This window comes from Ranitomeya variabilis, chromosome 4 (genome assembly GCF_051348905.1).
Source record: "Ranitomeya variabilis isolate aRanVar5 chromosome 4, aRanVar5.hap1, whole genome shotgun sequence".
In the NCBI taxonomy this organism is placed as follows: domain Eukaryota; kingdom Metazoa; phylum Chordata; class Amphibia; order Anura; family Dendrobatidae; genus Ranitomeya; species Ranitomeya variabilis.
The window spans coordinates 387,125,979-387,147,230 of NC_135235.1; the positions used below are offsets into that span (position 1 = coordinate 387,125,979).

The 21,252-nt window shown below is 42.2% G+C and overlaps 1 protein-coding gene across 8 annotated transcripts in view; it reads left to right on the forward strand.

Annotated features, from left to right (window-relative positions):
* LOC143764848 (uncharacterized) overlaps positions 1-20,918 on the forward strand; it is a 59,884-nt gene extending 38,966 nt beyond the window's left edge. For 5 of the 8 annotated variants that reach the window (XM_077250865.1, XM_077250869.1, XM_077250870.1 and 2 more), the window contains 7 exons: positions 3,676-3,816; positions 3,915-4,097; positions 4,388-4,444; positions 7,834-7,903; positions 8,022-8,119; positions 8,759-8,867; positions 18,425-20,918. In XM_077250865.1, coding sequence (XP_077106980.1) covers positions 3,676-3,816; positions 3,915-4,097; positions 4,388-4,444; positions 7,834-7,903; positions 8,022-8,119; positions 8,759-8,867; positions 18,425-19,341 — 1,575 coding nt within the window. In that variant the 3' untranslated portion in view covers positions 19,342-20,918. The remainder of the gene's footprint in view (positions 1-3,675; positions 3,817-3,914; positions 4,098-4,387; positions 4,445-7,833; positions 7,904-8,021; positions 8,120-8,758; positions 8,868-18,424) is intronic. The other 3 variants (XM_077250867.1, XM_077250873.1, XM_077250871.1) reach the window with 1 other exon arrangement.
* Positions 20,919-21,252: the final 334 nt, after the last annotated feature.

Consider the following 21,252-nt stretch of genomic DNA (forward strand, 5'->3'; position numbering starts at 1 on the left):
CCTGAAAATGCCAGCCCCCAGTTGTCTGCTTTAGCATGGATGGTGGGAAAAATTGGGGGGACCCCCACAACGTTTTTTTTACATTATTTTTAAAATAATTTAAGAAAAAATAAGGAACCCCTCTATTCTTGATAGCAAGCCTTGCTGAAGCTGATAGCTGAGGGGTTGCAGCCAACAGCTGTCAGTTTTCCCTGGCTGGTTATCAAAAATATACGGGAACCCATGCCGTTTTTTATTTATAGCACAGGCGGTGGCTGATCTGATGAACACTCCCATTCCCTGCTCTCGCTGTTATCATTTGAATATAACTCTCAACATTCTCCCCTGCTGGCGCTGATCTCAGCGTGAGCAGGAGAGAATGATGAGAGCTGTCTTCAGCACCCGGCACTGGGGAACAGCACTAACTGTACCGCTGCTTCCCAGGCACCGGTACATGTCACACTGATGTCAGTGTGCACTTGCTGCTGTTAAAAACGGACATGTCAGCGTATTTTGCACATGGACACACGGTCTGTGTGTGGAAATACACTGACATATACACAGACCCATTCACGTGTCTCCTGTACATGTGAAAACTCACCACATGTACCGGAGACACTGACATCTGCAAGACAGTATTTGAGTGATTGCCATTCGTCATTATGATGTGTTCATGCAGCAAACATTTTACATAGTAGTTATATAGGTTGAAATATGACCTAGGTCCATCAGTTCAACCTTTCTCCACCAATTTTGTCACTAAATTAACTATAATCACCAATGTTATGTGTACTAAGGAAATCATCCAGCCCTTTTTTTAAAAGCTGTTATAGTGTCTGCCATTGCTACCTCTTGTGGTCGGCATTCCACAGACTGACTGCTCTAACTGTAAAGAACCCTTTCCTATTTAGCTGCTGGAATCACCTTTTTTCCACCACTAGTGATGCCCTCTGGTCCTTACTATAGTCCTTGGAAGGAATAAGTCAGGTGCCAGTCCTTTGTACTGACCATACATATATTTATACATTTAAATGAGATCTCCTCTGAGGTGTCTTTTTTCTAAGCTAAACAAGCCTGGTTTTCTACAAATATATTGAATATATGATTGCAAAAAAATTTTATTGGTAATTTTCTAGTATTAAAATTGATATTTTTCTTATTGGTAGTTTTCTAGTATTAAAATTGATTTTTTTAAAACTTTGAAAGCTGGCATTGTGATATCAAAATATATTTTTCAATGACGTGCTTGGGTTGTGCGCTTTGCTAGCGCTCTCAGTGGTGAAACTATTAGTGCAGACATGTCTCCCATTATTTGCAGACACTTTTTATCTTAAAACAAGACTCCTTATGAACAGGGAAGGTGTCAGAATTTTTGTTTTTAACTCTTAGCGGGTCTCTCTGAATGTAAGACCATTTTGAGACAAAGGTTACATTTTAGTGGATTTCTAATAACAGTAAAATTTAGTAGTTCTTACTGATCTTTTCTCTGTGTTCCCAACTTTACTGTAATTACACATATTTTATGAACAGCTCTGATCCTTCTCCCACAAACACTTAAGGCGTAGATGAGATCATGAGAATTTTGGGGAAAAAAATCAAAATAAGAATAACCCGTCATTCTCATAATTTTTTGTTTACTTTCTCAGTAATGCCAAGTTGTGCTGCGGATAAAAATTTGGGAGAATGACTGTAGCAATAAGTATTACCTGCAGCCATCTTCAGTCATGATTTTTTGTTCACGTTGATAAAATTGACAAGATTGTAAGTTAAATGGAACCTGTCCAATCCCCGACACTTTAAAACCGCGCCCATAACCTTTTAGTCTTATATTTAGGTATACCAGTAGTGTTTTTATTGTTTTATACAGCTGCATTTACATAAGTGCTAATGAATCAGGACTAGTCCAGTGAGATGTTTTATTCATCGAGACTAGTCCTGGATTAATAGCTGCAAACAAGCCCCCTGACATGATTGACAGTCCCCGCACTGCCGGCGTCTTTACACATTGCACTCCTGCCAGCATCTGTCTCCCTTGTCAGAGGCCAGGTAACGGCAGTAACAGAAGGACCGGAAACTGTAAAGATGCCTGCAGTGTGGGGACTGTCAGTCACTGTCAGAGGGGGTCTCAGTGAGTAAACCACCGGACTAGTCCTGGTTCATTACTGTACAGTGAGGTGATGTATAGAATTTGATATCACTCAATTATATACAGTTGCATAAAACAATAAAAACATTACTGAACTACCTAAATACCTGACTAAAAGGTCATGTGCCCAGTTTAAAAGTGTTGGGAGACCTGATAGGTTCCCTCTAATATAATGCCAGCGCTTGACTTGCCAGTAAGTTAGGAGCCTCTATGAGAATTTAAAAAAAATATTAGCAACATTTTGAAAATTCTTCTGAACTTGAACATCAAATTGTGTAAAAATGATTTGTTATTACTGTCAAATGCTAGTAAAAAAAAAAAATAAAAAAAAAAAATCACAATTGAAGCTACATAGTTAGCACATCAGCTTTGTGATCTCTAGAGAGTACAGTTTCATTTATGGTTTACTATAAAACCGCAAAATGGATTCCTACTACAAGAAAGGTAAGTATTTACTCAGCTCTTTTATATACATGCCATTAGTTTGGCATTTAGGCTATGTGCACACGCTGCGGAATGGTGTGCGGATTTTTCCGCACTAATTTTGGTAAATCCACAGGTAAACCCCACTGCGGAATTACCGCGGCTTTACTGCGTTTTTTGTGCGGATTTACACCTGCGGATTCCTATTGTGAAGCAGGTGTAAACCACTACGGAATCCACACAAAGAATTGACATGCTACGGAATATAAACCGCTGTGTTTCCGCGCATTTTTTTCCGCAGCATGTGCACTGCGGATTTTGTTTACCATAGGTTTACATGGTACTGTAAACTCATGGAAAACTGCTGCGGATCGGCAGCGTCAAATCCGCTGCGGATCCGCAGCAAAATCCGCAGTGTGTGCACATAGCCTTAGAATCCTTATGGCACGTCCTCTCTAACATTTCTCTGTTCCTCCATGCCATAGTTTTACTTTCAAGGCAACCACGTTCATTGATTAATTATTTGCAATCTTCCACAGCTAAGCACTGTGTAATTAAAGAGGTTGTCCACTACTTTTACATTGACTATCCTTAGGATAGGTCATCAATGTCTGATCGGCCGGGGGGCTGGCATCCAGCACCCCTGCTGATCAGCTGTTATTGGTGTCGGCAGCAGCAGCTGGCCAGAAGTACTTTCTTGTGAAGCTGGCTGTCTACTTGTAGGGGCCGCCACAGAGAACTACACATCTGCCTCCTATTCATTTGAATGGGAGGTGGATGTGTAGTACCCTGCGACAGCCACAGCAAGTAGATGGCCAGCTACGCAAGTAAGTTCTTCCAACCGATGGCCACCAACACTGATAACGGCTGATCGGCCGGGGTCCTGCCCTTTTCACCACGCCGATCAGCCAGATATAAAAGTAATGGACAACCTCTTTAAGGACTTAATTATCTTTTTCCATGTGACATCACCAACCAAAACATAGTGGCACATTCTTCTCACCAGTGTGGAAAGTCCAATTGAAAACTTAAAAAAATCCTAATTTAATTTATTTTTATTATATTAAAAATAGTCTGAAATGTGTCAATAAATATTTGTAAACACTTATGACTTTGTTCTGCATTAGGTGGTCACTTTCAGCCCCTGTGATCAAACTCCAGCCAGATTTGAGTTGAACAAATTGCAAGAAATGGACAAAGACAAGAAGGAAACAACTGAGAAGATATTAAGCCTCACCCTTGAGATTCTCTACCTGCTCACTGGTGAGGTGAGACATCCTGGAAATCATTCCACTTTGTTTCTTTCTTATTCATTTTAAATCTGCTGATATATTTTGTATTGTCTATTTATGTTTCTTTTGTGTAGGACTATATGGTTGTGAAGAAGATATCTGGAGAGCTTCTGACAACCAGCAGTGTCTGTGTGTCAGGAGGACTGCGTAGGATCCAGTACCCTATAATGAAGTCCTCACCATTGATAACAAAAATAAGGAATGAGCAGAAGATTCTAGAACTGACCAACAAGATCATTGAGCTTCTGAGCAGAGAGGTGAGTGATGTTTGAGCTCACAGGGTGCTTTCATACTGCTTCTGGCACCCGTTCAGTTGCCCCATCGGGGTTTACGTCCGAATCCCCCGCAAAACGGGATTTGGACTTATGCGCCATCAGGCCATAGACTACAATGGCGCTGACAGAGTGAACATTTGCTCTGACACGTGCATCATTTTTGGGCGAGTATGCCTACTGGAGACAGACATCCAGACACAGTCTGAGTGTCCACGCCCTAACCAAAAGGGTTATTGGATGTTATGTCTGAATGTGTTTTTGTCTATTGCCAGAGACCTGCGAAGTTTATCACCAGTATACCTCACATTGCATTGACATCTGAAGAACAAGTAAGATTTAACATGTAACCTATGGCACTTGGCTTATGTAATATTTTCATCATGTAGGTTTTCCATATGAGTGGAAATTACCTTACAAATTAGTCTTGGCATTATATTGTTATCTTCATATTATACTTGCCATTAAGTATCCGCTTTATCAATGTTTCCTCTGTTTGAATTAGAAGTTACCTAGAGTAGGATTTTTTTTACTCAGACTAAAGGTACCGTCACATTAAGCGGCGCTGCAGCAATATCGACAACGATGCCGATCGCTCCAGCGTCGCTGTGAGGTCGCTGGAGAGCTGTCACACAGACAGCTCTCCAGCGACCAACGATGCCGAAGTCCAGGGGTAACCAGGGTAAACATCGGGTTACTAAGCGCAGGGCCGCGCTTAGTAACCTGATGTTTACCCTGGTTACCAGTGTAAATGTAAAAAAACCCAAACACTACATACTTACATTGCCGTGTCTGTCGCGTCCCTCGCCTTCAGCTTCCCTGCACTGTGTAAGCGCCAGCCCTAAAGCACAGCGGTGACGTCACCGCTGTGCTTTGCTTTACGGCCGGCACTGACACATTCAGTGCAGGAAGCTCTGAGCAGCAGCGCGGACGCCGGGGGACGTGACAGACATCAGAGGGTGAGTATGTAGTGTTTTTTTTTTACTTTTACAATGGTAACCAGGGTAAATATCGGGTTACTAAGCGCGGCCCTGCGCTTAGTAACCCGATATTTACCCTGGTTACCATTGTAAAACATTGCTGGCATCGTTGCTTTTGCTGTCAAACACGACGATACACGCCGATCTGACGACCAAATAAAGTTCTGGACTTTCAGCAACGACCAGCCATATCACAGCGGGATCCAGATCGCTGCTGCATGTCAAACACAACGATATCGCTATCCAGGACGCTGCAACGTCACGGATCATTGTCGTTCTCGTTGCAAAGTCGCTTAGTGTGAAGGTACCTTAAGTCGGGTATAAAACCTTCACGGAGTATTTTATAAGTGTTTTAGTGTTTTCGGTAACCAAGCTAGTTGTAGTGTTGTCCTCGTTTAGGCTCTGATCTTCACCAAAACGGGCCATCTCAGTGGAACCGTACTCATACTATCACAAGTCAGTGATGGCCGTCAGCTGAACCATGCTTTGGTCTTTTGTTCAGGAGGTAGATGTCTTTTCTGGCTCTCCCATACACACGAGTGCTAAATCAGCCAAGTGCACCTGTGTTTTCTATGAGAAAGCTACAGGCTGACACTTCTGGAAAAGGCTTATCTCCTAGAGAGCAAAGTAATCGACAGTCCGAAGTCAGACATACCCGATCGATATCTCCCCTGATTGACAGTCGTCAGACATGCCCGCTTGACATCTCCCCTGATCGACAGTCCAAAGTCAGACATGCCCGATCATCATCGCCCCTGGTCGACAGTCCGAAGTCAGACATGCCCGAACAAAATCTCTCCTAATCGACAGTCCGAAGTCAGACATATCCGACCGACATCTCCCTTGATCGACAGTCCAAAGTCAGACATACCCGCTCGACATCTCTCCTGATCGACAGTCCGAAGTCAGACATGACCGATCGACATCTCCCCTGATTGACAGTCCAAACTCAGACATGCCCGATCGACATCTTCCCTGATCAACAGTCCGAAGTCAGACATGCCCGATCGACATCTCCCCTGATCGACAGTCTGAAATCAGACATGCCCGATCGACATCTCCCAGTTGTCTGGGGCCCCCATACACATTTAGACTATTGGCTAAACCCATTGATATCAACACTTTCTTTAGTCTAATGTCTAACTTATCTAAGAAGTCTAGTTGAAACTGCCATTGCTTTCAATATAGTATATGATCTTTATGCAGAGGCATCTGTTGGCAAACATTACACTTTACACCATAATTTCTGAATATACCTTATATACTCGAGTATAAGCCGACCCGAGTATAAGCCGACCCCCCTAATTTTGCCACAAAAAACTGGGAAAACTTATTGACTCGAGTATAAGCCTAGGGTGGAAAATGCAGCAGGTACCGGTGAATTTCAAAATTAAAAATAGATACTCCATACCGTTCATTATGGCCCCATAGATGCTCCACATAAAGCTGTGCCACATATAATGCTCTGCACCGTTCATTATGGCCCCATAGATGCTCCACATAAAGCTGTGCCATATATAATGCTCTGCACCGTTGCCCCATAGATAGCTGTGCCATATATATAATGCTCTGAACCGTTGCCCCATAGCTGTGCCATATATATAATGCTCTGCACCGTTGCCCCATAGCTGTGCCATATAGTGCTCTGCACCGTTGCCCCATAGCTGTGCCATATAGTGCTCTGCACCGTTGCCCCATAGATAGCTGTGCCATATAGTGCTCTGCACCGTTGCCCCATAGCTGTGCCATATAGTGCTCTGCACCGTTGCCCCATAGCTGTGCCATATAGGGCTCTGCACCGTTGCCCCATAGATAGCTGTGCCATATAGTGCTCTGCACCGTTGCCCCATAGCTGTGCCATATAGTGCTCTGCACCGTTGCCCCATAGATAGCTGTGCCATATAGTGCTCTGCACCGTTGCCCCATAGATAGCTGTGCCATATAGTGCTCTGCACCGTTGCCCCATAGCTGTGCCATATAGTGCTCTGCACCGTTGCCCCATAGATAGCTGTGCCATATAGTGCTCTGCACCGTTGCCCCATAGATGTGCCATATAAATATGTGCCATTGCTGCTGCTGCTGCTGCTGCAATTAAAAAAAAAACACATACTCACCTCTCTTGCTTGCAGCTCCCCAGCGTCCGGTCCCGGCGTCTCTCCGCACTGACTGATCAGGCAGAGGGCGGTGCGCACACTATATGCGTCATCGCGCCCTCTGACCTGCACAGTCAGAGCGGAGAGACGCCGGGAAGATGGATCGGCGCCCGGCGGGTGGAACGAGGACAGGTGAATATGTAATACTTACCTGCTCCCGGCGTCCCGCTCCTTCCCCCGGACAGCTGGTCTTCGGTGCCGCAGCCTCTTCCTCTATCAGCGGTCACCGGCACCGCTGATTAGAGAAATTAATTATGCGGCTCCGCCCCTATGGGAGGTGGAGCAGCCTATTCATTTCTCTAATGAGCGGTCCCACGTGACCGCTCAGGGGAAGAGGCTGCGGCACCCGGAGACCGTGGGACGGGTAGGGGGAGCGCCAGGAACGCCGGAACTAGGTGAGTATATGACAGTCCTCACCCGCCGACCCCACCACCGATCATGACTCGAGTATAAGCCGAGAGGGGCACTTTCAGCCCAAAAATTTGGGCTGAAAATCTCGGCTTATACTCGAGTATATACGGTAACCACTTGTTTAAATCTGTCTTCAAGTATAATATTGGTGGCGGATGGTTCTTTTTCTCCATGTAGGACTCTGAAGAAGAAAAAGACCTGAACAAAGAAGTGATGAGGAAAAATATACGGAACTTCAGATCTCCGGGTGAGGGAAGGCTTTCATTGACTGTTAAGGACAGAATAGTTTGGGGAGTCACGTAGATTAACTTATAATTGGAAAATCACATATACATAACTAGTCATTTTTTGTGTTTTACATACAGTTGGATCCAGAGAAAGGAGTATGCCAGAGAAATGTCTGCGTTCCCTGTACTCCCAGGACGGCTTGGAAAAAAGCCATAATGTTCCACAAAACAAGCAGGTATAACATGCTGTGATAACAGCCATTTTATGTTACCATTGTTTTAACGTGCATGTCAGTGACACATGTTATTACTAAGCAAAATACAACCACAAACACAGTGTTGCAATAAATGTCATAAAAATCACATGCATGCTAAAAAAAGTGAGGAAAAATGAATCGAAAGGTCCAGTAAAACTGTTACCTACATGATATTAAATATTGCAACAAAAACTAATTGCATAGCGGCTACAGGGAAATATGTACGTTTCTACGTTGTTTAGCATCCGTAAACCGTTATGGCACACTTATAGGGGTATTCCAGTTGGCATATGTTAATACCTATCCACAGATCAGTGAAGGTCTCACTGCTGAGACCCCACCGAATGGCAGAATTGGGGACCCGTGTCCCCATTTTGAATAAAGTGGTGGTCAGGAGGTGCAAATCTGCCAATCAGTGATGGTCTCAGCAGTTGGACTCCAACAATGTAATTGTTATCGCTTATCCTGAAGATACATTTAAGATAGACATAACATTGCCGAAATAATGAATTAATAGTTTAACTGCACTATGATATTCATTAATGCATCATTTGATTGAAAGAATTAATTTTGTACTCTTGCTGAAGATGGAGTATAAGTGTTTTTATGACTGTTTAGGGTGATGACTTTTTTGTGGTTAAAGTAGAAGATGTATGTGAAGATGAAGACCTGTATGGAAGAGACATTCAACTGTGCAAGGATGAGTTTCCTACCGGTATTAGCCAAGGTGAGTAATTGTAACTTAAGAAAGAAAAATAGTGTGTGGTGTTCCCCATGTAACATATCTGATGGGAGGGCTGGATGAAATGTTTCATTAGTTTCTTACATATTGAGAAGAAAAATGATGGTTTTTATTTTTCATGCCCTTAACGACAATATTCTTTTGAGGGTGATCGTAGTGGGTCCTGACTCTGCCACAATGTTTTTTGATGTTAAGGTACCGTTACACTAAACGACTTACCAACGATCACGACCAGCGATACGACCTGGCCGTGATCGTTGGTAAGTCGTTGTGTGGTTGCTGGGGAGCTGTCACACAGACAGCTCTCTCCAGCGACCAACGATCAGGGGAACGACTTCGGCATCGTTGAAACTGTCTTCAACGATGCCGAAGTCCCCCTGCAGCACCCGGGTAACCAGGGTAAACATCGGGTTACTAAGTGCAGGGCCGCGCTTAGTAACCCGATATTTACCCTGGTTACCATTGTAAAAGTAAAAAAAAAACAAAACAGTACATACTCACATTCTGATGTCTGTCACGTCCCCCGGCGTCCACAGGGTTACGCTCTGCTGCTCAGAGCTTCCTGCACTGAATGTGTCAGCGCCGGCTGTAAAGCAGAGCAATCCAATATTGCAGCCAGCATGCAGCCAGTGGGTAAGGAAAGGGTGAATCAAACACCCGAAAACCCCGCCCATATGACCCAAAACTGGTCCCGCCAAATTCAGGTGACAGGTTCCCTTTAATAAATTTCTCGGTTTTGCGCACCTAGGGGGGTACAGTTTTAAGAATGGTGTCACTTTTGGGTATTTTCTGTCAAATAGGTCCCTCAAAGTCACTTCAAATATGAGGTGGTACCTAAAAAAATGATTTTGTAAATTTTGTTGTAAAAATGAGAAATCGTTGGTCCACTTTTAACCCTTATAACGTCCTAACAAAAAAAATTATGTTTCCAAAATTGTGCTGATGTAAAGTAGACATGTGGGAAATGTTATTTCTTAACTATTTTGTGCGATATAGCTCTCTGATTTAAGGGCACAAAAATTAAAAGTTTGAAAATTGCTAAATTTTCAACATTTTTGTCAAATTTCCATTTTTTTAATAAATAAATGCAAGTCATATCGAAGAAATTTTACCACTAACATGAAGTACAACATCACGAAAAAAGTATCTCAGAATCAGTGGAACCCTTTGAAGCGTTCCAGTGCTATAACCTTATAAAGTGACAGTGGTCAGAATTGTAAAAATTGGCTCGGTCATTAACCCCTTCGCGCCACGCGCCGTACTAGTACTGCGCTGCCGGCACTGCATTTGTGCCAGCCGCAGTACTAGTACGGCGCACCGATCACCGCGGTCTCACGCTGAGCGCCGCGGTGATCGGGTGCGGGTGTCAGCTGTATATGACAGCTGACACCCCGCAGCAATGCCCACGATCGGCGCTAGCGCCGATCGCGGGCATTTAACCCCTCTGATGCCGCTGTCAATAGTGACAGCGGCAGAGAGGGGGATCGCGCAGGGACGGGGGCTCCCTGCGCTCTCCCACCGGAGCAACGCGATGAGATCCGGAAGGAGTCCCCGGATCCAAGATGGCCGCGGGACTCCTTCCGGGTCATAAAATGACCTGGCTTGCCGGCGCCTGCAAGAGCTGCTGAGAGCAGGCGCCGGAAAGCCTCCCTACACTTGCCTGTCAGATCGTTGATCTGACAGAGTGCTATACACACTGTCAGATCAACGATCTGATGTAATACAGTGATGTCCCACCCTGGGACAATAGTAGAATGTATAAAAAAAAAAAAATCCCCAAATAAAGAAAAAAAAAAAACATCTCCCAGTAAATCCATTTATTTATGTAAATTAAAAAAAAACAATAAAAGTACACATATTTGGTATCGCCGCGTCTGTAACAACCCGCTCTATAAAACTATCCCACTAGTTAACCCCTTCAGTGAAAACCGCAAAAAAAAAACCAAGGCAAAAAGCAACGCTTTATTATCACACAGGCGAACAAAAAGTGGAATAACACGCGATCAAAAAGACGCATATAAATAACCATGGTACCACTGAAAACGTCATCTTGTCCCACAAAAAAAAAGCCACCATACAGCATAATCAGCAGAAAAATAAAAAAGTTATAGCTCTCAGAATAAAGCGATGCAAAAACAATTATTTTTTATATAAAATAGTTTTTATTGTGTAAAAGCGCCAAAACATAAAAAAATTATATAAATGAGGTATCGCTGTAATCGTACTGACCTGAAGAATAAAGCTGCTTTATCAATTTTACCACACTTGGAACGCTATAAACGCCCCCCCCCCTAAAAGAATTTCAGGAATTGCTGGTTTTTGTTCATTCCGCCTCCCAAAAATCGGAATAAAAAGCGATCAAAAAATGTCATGTGCTCGAAATGTTACCAATAAAAACGTCAACTCGTCCCGCAAAAAACAAGATCTCACATGACTCTGTGGACCAAAATATGGAAAAATTATAGCTCTCAAAATGTGGTGATGCAAAAACTATTTTTTCCAATAAAAAGCATCTTTTAGTGTGTGACGGCTGCCAATCATAAAAATCCGCCAAAAAAACCGCTATAAAAGTAAGTCAAACCCCCCCTTCATCATCCCCTTAGTTAGGGAAAAATAATAAAATTTAAAAAAATGTATTTATTTCCATTTTCCCATTAGGGTTAGGGCTAGGGTTAGGGCTAGGGTTAGGGTTGGGGTTAGGGTTGGGGTTAGGGCTAGGGTTAGGGCTGGGGTTAGGGCTAGGGTTGGGGTTTCAGTTAGAATTGGGGGGTTTACACTGTTTAGGCACATCAGGGGCTCTCCAAACGCGACATAGCGTCTGATCTCAATTCCAGCCAATTCTGCTTTGAACAAGTAAAACAGTGCTCCTTCCCTTCCGAGCTCTGCCGTGCGCCAAACAGTGGTTCCTCCCCATATACAGGGTATCAGCGTACTCAGCACAAATTGGACAACAACTTTTGTGGTCCAATTTCTCCTGTTACCCTTGGGAAAAAAAAATGTGGGGGCTAAAATATCATTTTCCTGGAAAAAAAAATATTTTTTATTTTCACGGCTCTGCGTTATAAACTGTAGTGAAACACTTGCTGGTTCAAAGTTCTCACAACACATCTAGATAAGTTCCTTGGGGGGTCTAGTTTCCAATATGGGGTCACTTGTGGGGGGTTTCTACTGTTTAGGTACATCAGGGACTCTGCAAATGCAACATGACACCTGCAGACCAATCCATCTAAGTCTGCATTTCAAACGGCGCTCCTTCCCTTCTGAGCTCTGCCATGCGCCCAAACAGTGGTTTCCCCCCATGTATGGAGTATCAGCGTACTCAGGACAAATTGGACAATAACTTTTGTGGTCCAATTTCTCCTGTTACCCTTGGGAAAAAAAAATTGCGGGCTAAAACATCATTTTGTGGAAAGAAAAAATGATTTTTTAATTTTCACGGCGCTACATTCTAAACCTTAGTGAAACAATTGGGGGTTAAAAGTGCTCACCACACATCTAGATTAGTTCCTTAGGGGGTCTTCTTTCCAAAATGGGGTCACTTGTGGGGGGTTTCTACTGTTTAGGCACGTCAGGGGCTCTCCAAACGCAACATGGGTTCCGATCTCAATTCCAGCCAATTTTGCATTGAAAAGTCAAACGGCGCTCCTTCCCTTCCGAGCTCTGCCATGTGCTCAAACAGTGGTTTATCCCCATATATGAAGTATCAGCGTACTCAGGACAAATTGCACAACAACTTTTGGGGTCCAATTTATCCTGTTACCCTTGGGAAAATAAAAAATTGGGGGCGAAAAGATAATTTTTTGTGAAAATTAATATTACATTTTTTTTACGGCTCTACATTGTAAACTTCTGTGAAGCACTTGGAGTTTCAAAGTGCTCACCACACATCTAGATAAGTTCCTTAGGGGGTCTACTTTCCAAAATGGTGTCACTTGTGGGGGTTTCCACTGTTTAGGCACGTCAGGGGCTCTCCAATCGGGACATGGGTTCCGATCTCAATTCCAGCAAATCTTGCATTGAAAAGTCAAATGGCGCTCCTTCCCTTCCGAGCTCTGCCATGTGCCCAAACATTGGTTTACCCCAACATGTGGGGTATCAGCGTACTCAGGACAAATTGTACAACGACTTTTGTGGTCCAATTTCTCCTGTTACCCTTGGTAAGATAAAACAAACTGGATCTGAAGTAAAAATTTTGTAAAAAAAAAGTTAAATGTTCAATTTTTTTTACACATTCCAAAAATTCCTGTGAAGCACCTGAAGGGTTAATAAAATTTTTGAATGTGGTTTTGAGTACCTTGAGGGGTGCAGTTTTTAGAATGGTGTCACTTTTGGGTATTTTCTGTCATATAGACGCCTCAAAGTCACTTCAAGTGTGAGGTGGTCCGTAAAAAAAATGGTTTTGCAAATTTTGTTGCAAAAATGACAAATCGCTGGTCAACTTTTAACCCTTATAACTCCCTAACCAAAAAAAATTATGTTTCCAAAATTGTGCTGATGTAAAGCAGACATGTGGGAAATGTTGTGTATTAACTATATTATGTGATATAACTCTCTAATTTAAGGGCATAAAAACGAAAAATTTGAAAATTGCTAAATTTTCATAATTTTCGACAAATTTCTGTTTTTTTCACAAATAAATGCAAGTCATATCGAAGACGTTTTACCACTATCATGAAGTACAATATGTCACGAGAAAACAATGTCAGAATCACCAGGATCCGTTGAAGCGTTTCAGAGTTATGACCTCATAAAGTGACAGTGGTCAGAATTGTAAAAATTGGCCCTGTCACTTAGGTGAAAACAGGCTTCGGGGTGAAGGGGTTAAGTACCAAATTGGCTCTTTCACTAAGGGATTAATATATTGCAATCGTCATATTATATTACACTTTATATTTGCAATCGCTCATTTTGCCTTTCTATTCGGTTAATTATTTTCTTTTTTATGAGTCATAAGCCACTGCAAAAGTTCCTGGCAGGTGGAGAAACTTAGCAGCTTGGTCAGGAGTTGAAGAAGGGAATGATAAATGCAGGGACAAGAGTCTTCATGTTTCTACATAGAGCAGAGGAAAGAGAAGAATAAGTTGGGTAGAATGGCAAAATGAGCCATTGTAAGTACACAGTGTTATATAATATGATGACTGCAATATATTAAGAGGATAAAAACTTTGATGATGCGACTAAACATTTGTATAGTCGCTGTACAATTTTCTTCTTCCCTATAATGGCCACCACAGAGGCATGAGTAGTGATGTGGAAAATCAGAACTTTCCATTTTTGTGGAGTGGACTAGCGCAAATGACAACTGTGCTGTGTCTATACTGCAGGCAGAAATCAGGCAAGGGAGGTGTGAGCCAGATTTTCCACAAAACTCACAAAGCCTCTGCAGTAGCCGTCTTCATCTGACAGATGAAGGCAGCGACAGCAGAACGAGGACATTAGATCCATAGACAATATGGAGAGGAGTCTTCTGCTCACACAGCAGACGCTCAATGGGATAGATGAGGAGGGGGATGGTAGGATGGAGCTGCAGGACAGTAAGGCAGTTAGCTGGGTGACAGATAGAAGGCGGGGTAGAGGGAAGAGTTCCAGGGAGGCTAGTCCTGATCTGGCACACCCCAATAAGTTCGCTAAGTTGGCAGATGAGGGGGGTGCCAGTACAGGGGTAGCACTGCTGCAGCCAGGCATGTCCTCTGAAAGCCGGAGGAGTGACTGCTCCAGTAAGGAGGGAAATAGGAGAGCAGGGCAGGCCAGACAGGTGCTGGTAGTGGGGGACTCAATTATCAGGGGAACAGATAGGGCAATCTGTCACAAAGACAGGGATCGTCGAACAGTGTGCTGTCTACCTGGCGCTCGAGTCCGACACATCGCTGATCGGGTGGACAGATTACTGGGAGGGGCTGGTGAGGACCCAGCGGTCATGGTGCACATTGGCACAAATGACAAAGTTAGAGGTAGGTGGAAGGTCCTTAAAGATGATTTCAGGGAATTAGGCTGCAAGCTGAAAGCAAGGACCTCCAACATGGTATTTTCCGAAATACTGCCTGTACCACGTGCCACGCCAGAGAGGCAACGGGAGATTAGGGAGGTTAATAAGTGGCTCAAGAATTGGTGTAGGAAGGAGCGGTTTGGGTTTCTGCAGAACTGGGCCGACTTCTCAGTTGGCTACAGGCTCAACGCTAGGGACGGGCTGCACCTCAATGGGGAAGGTGCAGCTGTGCTGGGGGAGAAAATGGCTAGAAGGTTGGAGGAGTGTTTAAACTAGGGATTGGGGGGAGGGTATTCATTTTATAGGAGGGGAAGATAGTGCAGATAGAGACCTGGGCACAAATAAGGAAGTTGGGGGTGGCATGGGGGTGGGGTTAGAACAGCTAATAATTTAAGAAAGAATAGAGGAACATCAAGTGCATGTATACTAATGCCAGAAGCCTCGCCAACAAAGTGGACGAATTAGAACTAATGTTGTTGGAACATAATTATGACATGGTGGGGATATCTGAAACATGGCTGGATGAGAGCCATGACTGGGCTGTTAACTTGCAGGGCTATAGTCTGTTCAGAAATGACCGTACAGATAAGCGAGGGGGAGGGGTGTGTCTGTATGTAAAATCCACCTTAAAACCCATCCTGCGTGATAATATAGGTGAATCCAATGAAAATGTAGAGTCCCTGTGGGTGGAGATAAGGGGAGGGGGAAAAAATAATAAATTACTGATAGGGGTTTGTTATAAATCTCCAAAAATAATGGAAGCAATGGAGAATATCCTCATAAAGCAAATAGATGAAGCTGCGACTCAAGGAGAAGTCATTATTATGGGGGACTTCAACTACCCTGAAATAGATTGGGGAACAGAAACCTGCAGTTCCAGTAAGGGTAATCGGTTTTTGACAACTATGAGAGACAATTACCTTTCACAACTGGTTCAGGACCCAACAAGGAGGGGGGCACTGCTAGACCTAATATTAACCAACAGGCCAGACCGCATATCAAATATAAGGGTTGGGGGTCACTTGGGGAATAGTGATCACAAAATAATAAGTTTTCAGGTCTCCTTTAATAAGATGTGTAGTAGAGGGGTGACAAGGACACTAAACTTCAGGAGGGCAAATTTCCAACGGATGAGAGAGGATCTTGGTGCAATTAACTGGGACTATATCCTGAGACACAAAAAAGTACACAAAGAAAATGGGAGATGTTTATTAGCATCCTGGATAGGACCTGTGCACAGTATATACCGTATGGGAATAAACATACTAGAAATAGGAGGAAACCAATATGGCTAAATAGAGCTGTAAGGGGCGCAATAAGTGACAAAAAGAAAGCATTTAGAGAATTAAAGGAAGTAGGTAGTGAGGAGGCATTAAATAAATATAGAAAATTAAATAAATTCTGTAAAAAGCAAATCAAGGTAGCAAAGATTGAGACAGAGAGACTCATTGCCAGAGAGAGCAAAAATAACCCCAAAATATTCTTTAACTACATAAATAGTAAGAAACTAAAAAATGATAGTGTTGGCCCCCTTAAAAATAGTCTGGTTGAAATGGTGGATGAGGATGAGGAAAAAGCCAATATGCTAAATGACTTTTTTTCATCAGTATTTACAAAAGAAAATCCCATGGCAGCCAATATGACTAGTGATAAAAATTCCCAATTAAATGTTACCTGCTTAACTCAGCAGGAAGTACGGCGGCGTCTAAAAATCACAAAAATTGACAAATCTCCGGGCCCGGATGGGATACACCCCCGAGTACTGCAGGAACTAAGTACAGTCATTGATAGACCGTTATTTTTAATCTTTAAAGAGTCCATAATAACAGGGTCTGTACCACAGGACTGGCGTATAGCAAATGTGGTGCCAATATTTAAAAAGGGGACAAAAACTGAACTCGGAAATTATAGGCCAGTAAGCTTAACCTCTACTGTGGGTAAAATCCTGGAGGGCATTCTAAGGGATGCTATACTGGAGTATCTGAAGAGGAATAACCTTATGACCCAGTATCAGCACGGGTTTACTAGGGACCGTTCATGTCAGACTAATTTGATCAGCTTCTATGAAGAGGTAAGTTCCGGACTGGACCAAGGGAGCCCAGTGGATGTAGTGTATATGGACTTTTCAAAAGCTTTTGATACGGTGCCACACAAAAGGTTGATACATAAAATGAGAATAATGGGGATAGGGGAAAATATATGCAAGTGGGTTGAGAGCTGGCTCAGGGATAGGAAACAAAGGGTGGTTATTAATGGAGCACACTCGGACTGGGTTGCGGTTAGTAGTGGGGTACCACAGGGGTCAGTATTGGGCCCTCTTCTTTTTAACATATTTATTAATGACCTTGTAGGGGGCATTCAGAGTAGAATTTCAATATTTGCAGATGACACTAAACTCTGCAGGGTAATCAATACAGAGGAGGACAATTTTATATTGCAGGATGATTTATGTAAACTAGAAGCTTGGGCTGATAAATGGCAAATGAGCTTTAATGGGGATAAATGTAAGGTCATGCAATTGGGTAGAAGTAATAAGATGTATAACTATGTGCTTAATTCTAAAACTCTGGGTAAAACTGTCAATGAAAAGGACCTGGGTGTATGGGTGGATGACAAACTCATATTCAGTGGCCAGTGTCAGGCAGCTGCTACAAAGGCAAATAAAATAATGGGATGCATTAAAAGAGGCATAGATGCTCATGAGGAGAACATAATTTTACCTCTATACAAGTCACTAGTGCGACCACACTTAGAATACTGTGCACAGTTCTGGTCTCCGGTGTATAAGAAAGACATAGCTGAACTAGAGCGGGTGCAGAGAAGAGCGACCAAGGTTATTAGAGGACTGGGGGGTCTGCAATACCAAGATAGGTTATTACACTTGGGGCTATTTAGTTTGGAAAAACGAAGGCTAAGGGGTGATCTTATGTTAATGTATATTTATATGAGGGGACAGTACAAAGACCTTTCTGATGATCTTTTTAATCATAGACCGGTGACAGGGACAAGGGGGCATCCTCTACGTCTGGAGGAAAAAAGGTTTAAGCATAATAACAGACGCAGATTCTTTACTGTAAGAGCAGTGAGACTATGGAACTCTCTGCCGTATGATGTTGTAATGAGTGATTCATTACTTACATTTAAGAGGGGACTGGATGCCTTTCTGGAAAAGTATAATGTTACGGGGTATATACACTAGATTCCTTGATAAGGCGTTGATCCAGGGAACTAGTCTGATTGCCGTATGTGGGGTCGGGAAGGAATTTTTTTCCCCATGGTGGAGCTTACTCTTACCACATGGTTTTTTTTTGCCTTCCTCTGGATCAACATGTTAGGGCATGTTAGGATAGGCTATGGGTTGAACTAGATGGACTTAAAGTCTTCCTTCAACCTTAATAACTATATAACTATGTAACTATGTAAGATACGGTATCAATACTTTAAGTGACTATTCACATTTAGTGTTGTGATTGGAAGGGTTGTTTTAATCTTTTACTAACAATTATATTCATAAACATGTCAAAGCTAAGGAAAGCATTTTATTTCTCATCAAAAGGACACAGCAGCAGAAACACCTCATTCAAACGTCTGGTCATATCTCAACATTGCACTACAGAAGACAACACCATCGGAGATTCTTTAGAAGAAAGTGACCCAAATATTCATTCAGTCCATCATGATGGAGAACTGTCATCGGATCCTGCTATGTATGGAGAATGGCTGCCAGATAACTTAGATGTTGTTGCACACAATACATTTCACAGAAGTGACAAAATATTTCCCTGTTTTCTTTGTGATAAGTGTTTTACTCGGAAGTCCAGCTTAGTAAGACACCAAAGAATCCATACAGGTGAAAAGCCGTATTCTTGTTCTGAGTGTCACAAAAGCTTCACACGCAAAACAACCCTTGTGGAACACCAGAAAATTCACACAGGTGACCAACACCTGTCCAGCACTGATCAAGAAAAAAGTCTCAGTGAGAAACCTGATCCTGTGATAAATCAGCCTGAGCTAACTGAAGACCAACAATTTCCCTGTTTAGATTGTGAAAAGGTCTTCACACTGAAGTCCCATCTCCTAAAACACCAGAGACTTCATAGTGGTGAAAAGCCTTTCTCTTGTTTAGAGTGTGGGAAAACATTTATTCAGAGATCTGTTCTTCTCGTACACCAGAGAAGCCACACAGGAGAGAAACCCTATTCATGCTCAGATTGTGGAAAACGTTTCACTCAGAAATCAGATCTTGTGGTCCATCAAAGAATCCACACAGGGGAGAAACCATTTTCATGTTCTGAATGTGGAAAAAGTTTCACCCAAAAATCCACATTGGTCATACATCAGAGGATCCATAGAGGGGAGAAACCATTTGCATGTTCAGAGTGTGGGAGGTGTTTTACACAAAAATCCACTCTTGTTACACACCAGAAAGTCCATACACCCTTAAAATTATTGTTTGCCTTGCAACAGTCATGAGTTGTATTTCCCTAAATTGGACATTTGAATTTTGCCATAATTTGTTCTTAACGTGACATGTTGCATGTTCTTTGTCTTTATGTTGTAGCTTATGACTTTCATTTAAAAATCTAATGTGAACTGAAAAGAACCATCTGATTTTTTTTTTTTAAGATCTGTTAACAGCTTATTATGTTCAGTGGTTTATCTGTATTATGTTCATATTATCCAGACATCAGTGTTTTATTCTTATTTTTTATCTTAGAACAAGAAGTTGCTGAATGAAACATAACATGTGACCATAGTTTTCTATTTAAAACTATGCCTTGTTATGTGCTACACCGATATGCCTGATTGTAGCATCTGGTGCGGAGTGTGCATATTTAAGAATCGTATATTCTCCATTCCAAGATAGTGAGCTAGTTTTCTCCTTTTAGGTGAGCACTATTTATGTGCAGGTATATCAAGTATGCATCCTGTACAATAATGGCTTGTCTTTTTGTATGATGAGATATGGGTACAGGCACTTTGCAGCATCAAATCAAAAGTACAAGCAAATGTAAAAAAAACCTTTGTAATATAGCTTTTTAGAGAAATATGCTTTTTCTCCACTAAAGAGCCACTTCTTGTCCACATTTTGCCTCCTGCACTCATAAAATCAGTGTTAGTAAAAATAAGAAACTGCCAACTGAAGAGGAGAAGAAGGAATGAGCAGACTGAAAGAATATACAAAGAGGCACACAGAGACCCATACTGCAGCTCTTTAGGAAGTTTTTTTTTATCTCACCCTGGAGCTGGATTCACAGCTACACTAAGCACTGGTGTAAAATCCTTCATCCTGCTTATGCTTCTGTGTGTGTGCTACAAAGAGACAGGGTAGTTATCCTTGATTTCACTTAGTATGGGAGACATCATAGTGGGCAGTCTACGCCCACTAGCTCAGAGATAACTGAAAATTTGAGATGAACATACAGAGGGAGAAAATACAGTATACAAGTCATATAATTACCAGAAATTGTGTTATGCATATTAAACACACTGCATAAGGTTTACCCTTTAATGTTGCATACAAATTATTATTTTTGTGGTATAGATCCCATTGGAAAACATACTAACAATTTAGTAATTTTAATGTAGCAATAAACAATCCTGAGTTCATTCATGCTGTCAGTGAAGTCTTCTGATACATTGTTGAGTAATGCAAAGGAATTTAACATTTCTTCCACTAGTTTCAGATTAAAGGGGTTGGCTACTACTTTTTTTTATTGATGGTCAGTTGGTTGTTACTGCTACTGCTGGAACACAACAGCTCGATCAAAACTATAGTTGCTGTGGCCGGGTGCTACAGATCCACTCCCTATTTATTTGAATAGGTGCTGTATCTGCAGTTCCTGGCCTTGGCCACTAGACAAATGATAGAGCTGCTGTGTTTAATACCATGACTAACTGCGGCATGTCCACATTATAAGTGATAACCAAATCTAATGTTCCAGAATGTGCACATTTTATGGCTGTATGTTTGACGTCTACCTGTTAAAGTGTGTCATGAAAGATATATTAACTGTTTCTATATTACCTTTATTTCAACTTTAGTGTTTGGCTGGAAGAACTTTTATTAATTTTCAATCGATTCTCCATTTTCATATAAAGAGACCAACTTAAAACATTTTTAGCTTAAAATCCTTAATCTTTAAAGGGGTTCTCTAGTTTTCTGATAAAAGTCTACAGTCACTCTGACTGCAGACTTCTGAATCCTAACAATGTGGCACCAGGGAGATCAGGCAGTCATGTGACCACAAGATTGTGTTTTGTATACATGTGGTTGTGTATCGACTAGATGTGCTCAGCTCCTCTCAATTCACTTGTATTAAGAGAATCCAGGCACGTCAAGTTGGAATGTGACTGGAACTATGCAAATTGTTTACTTGCAGT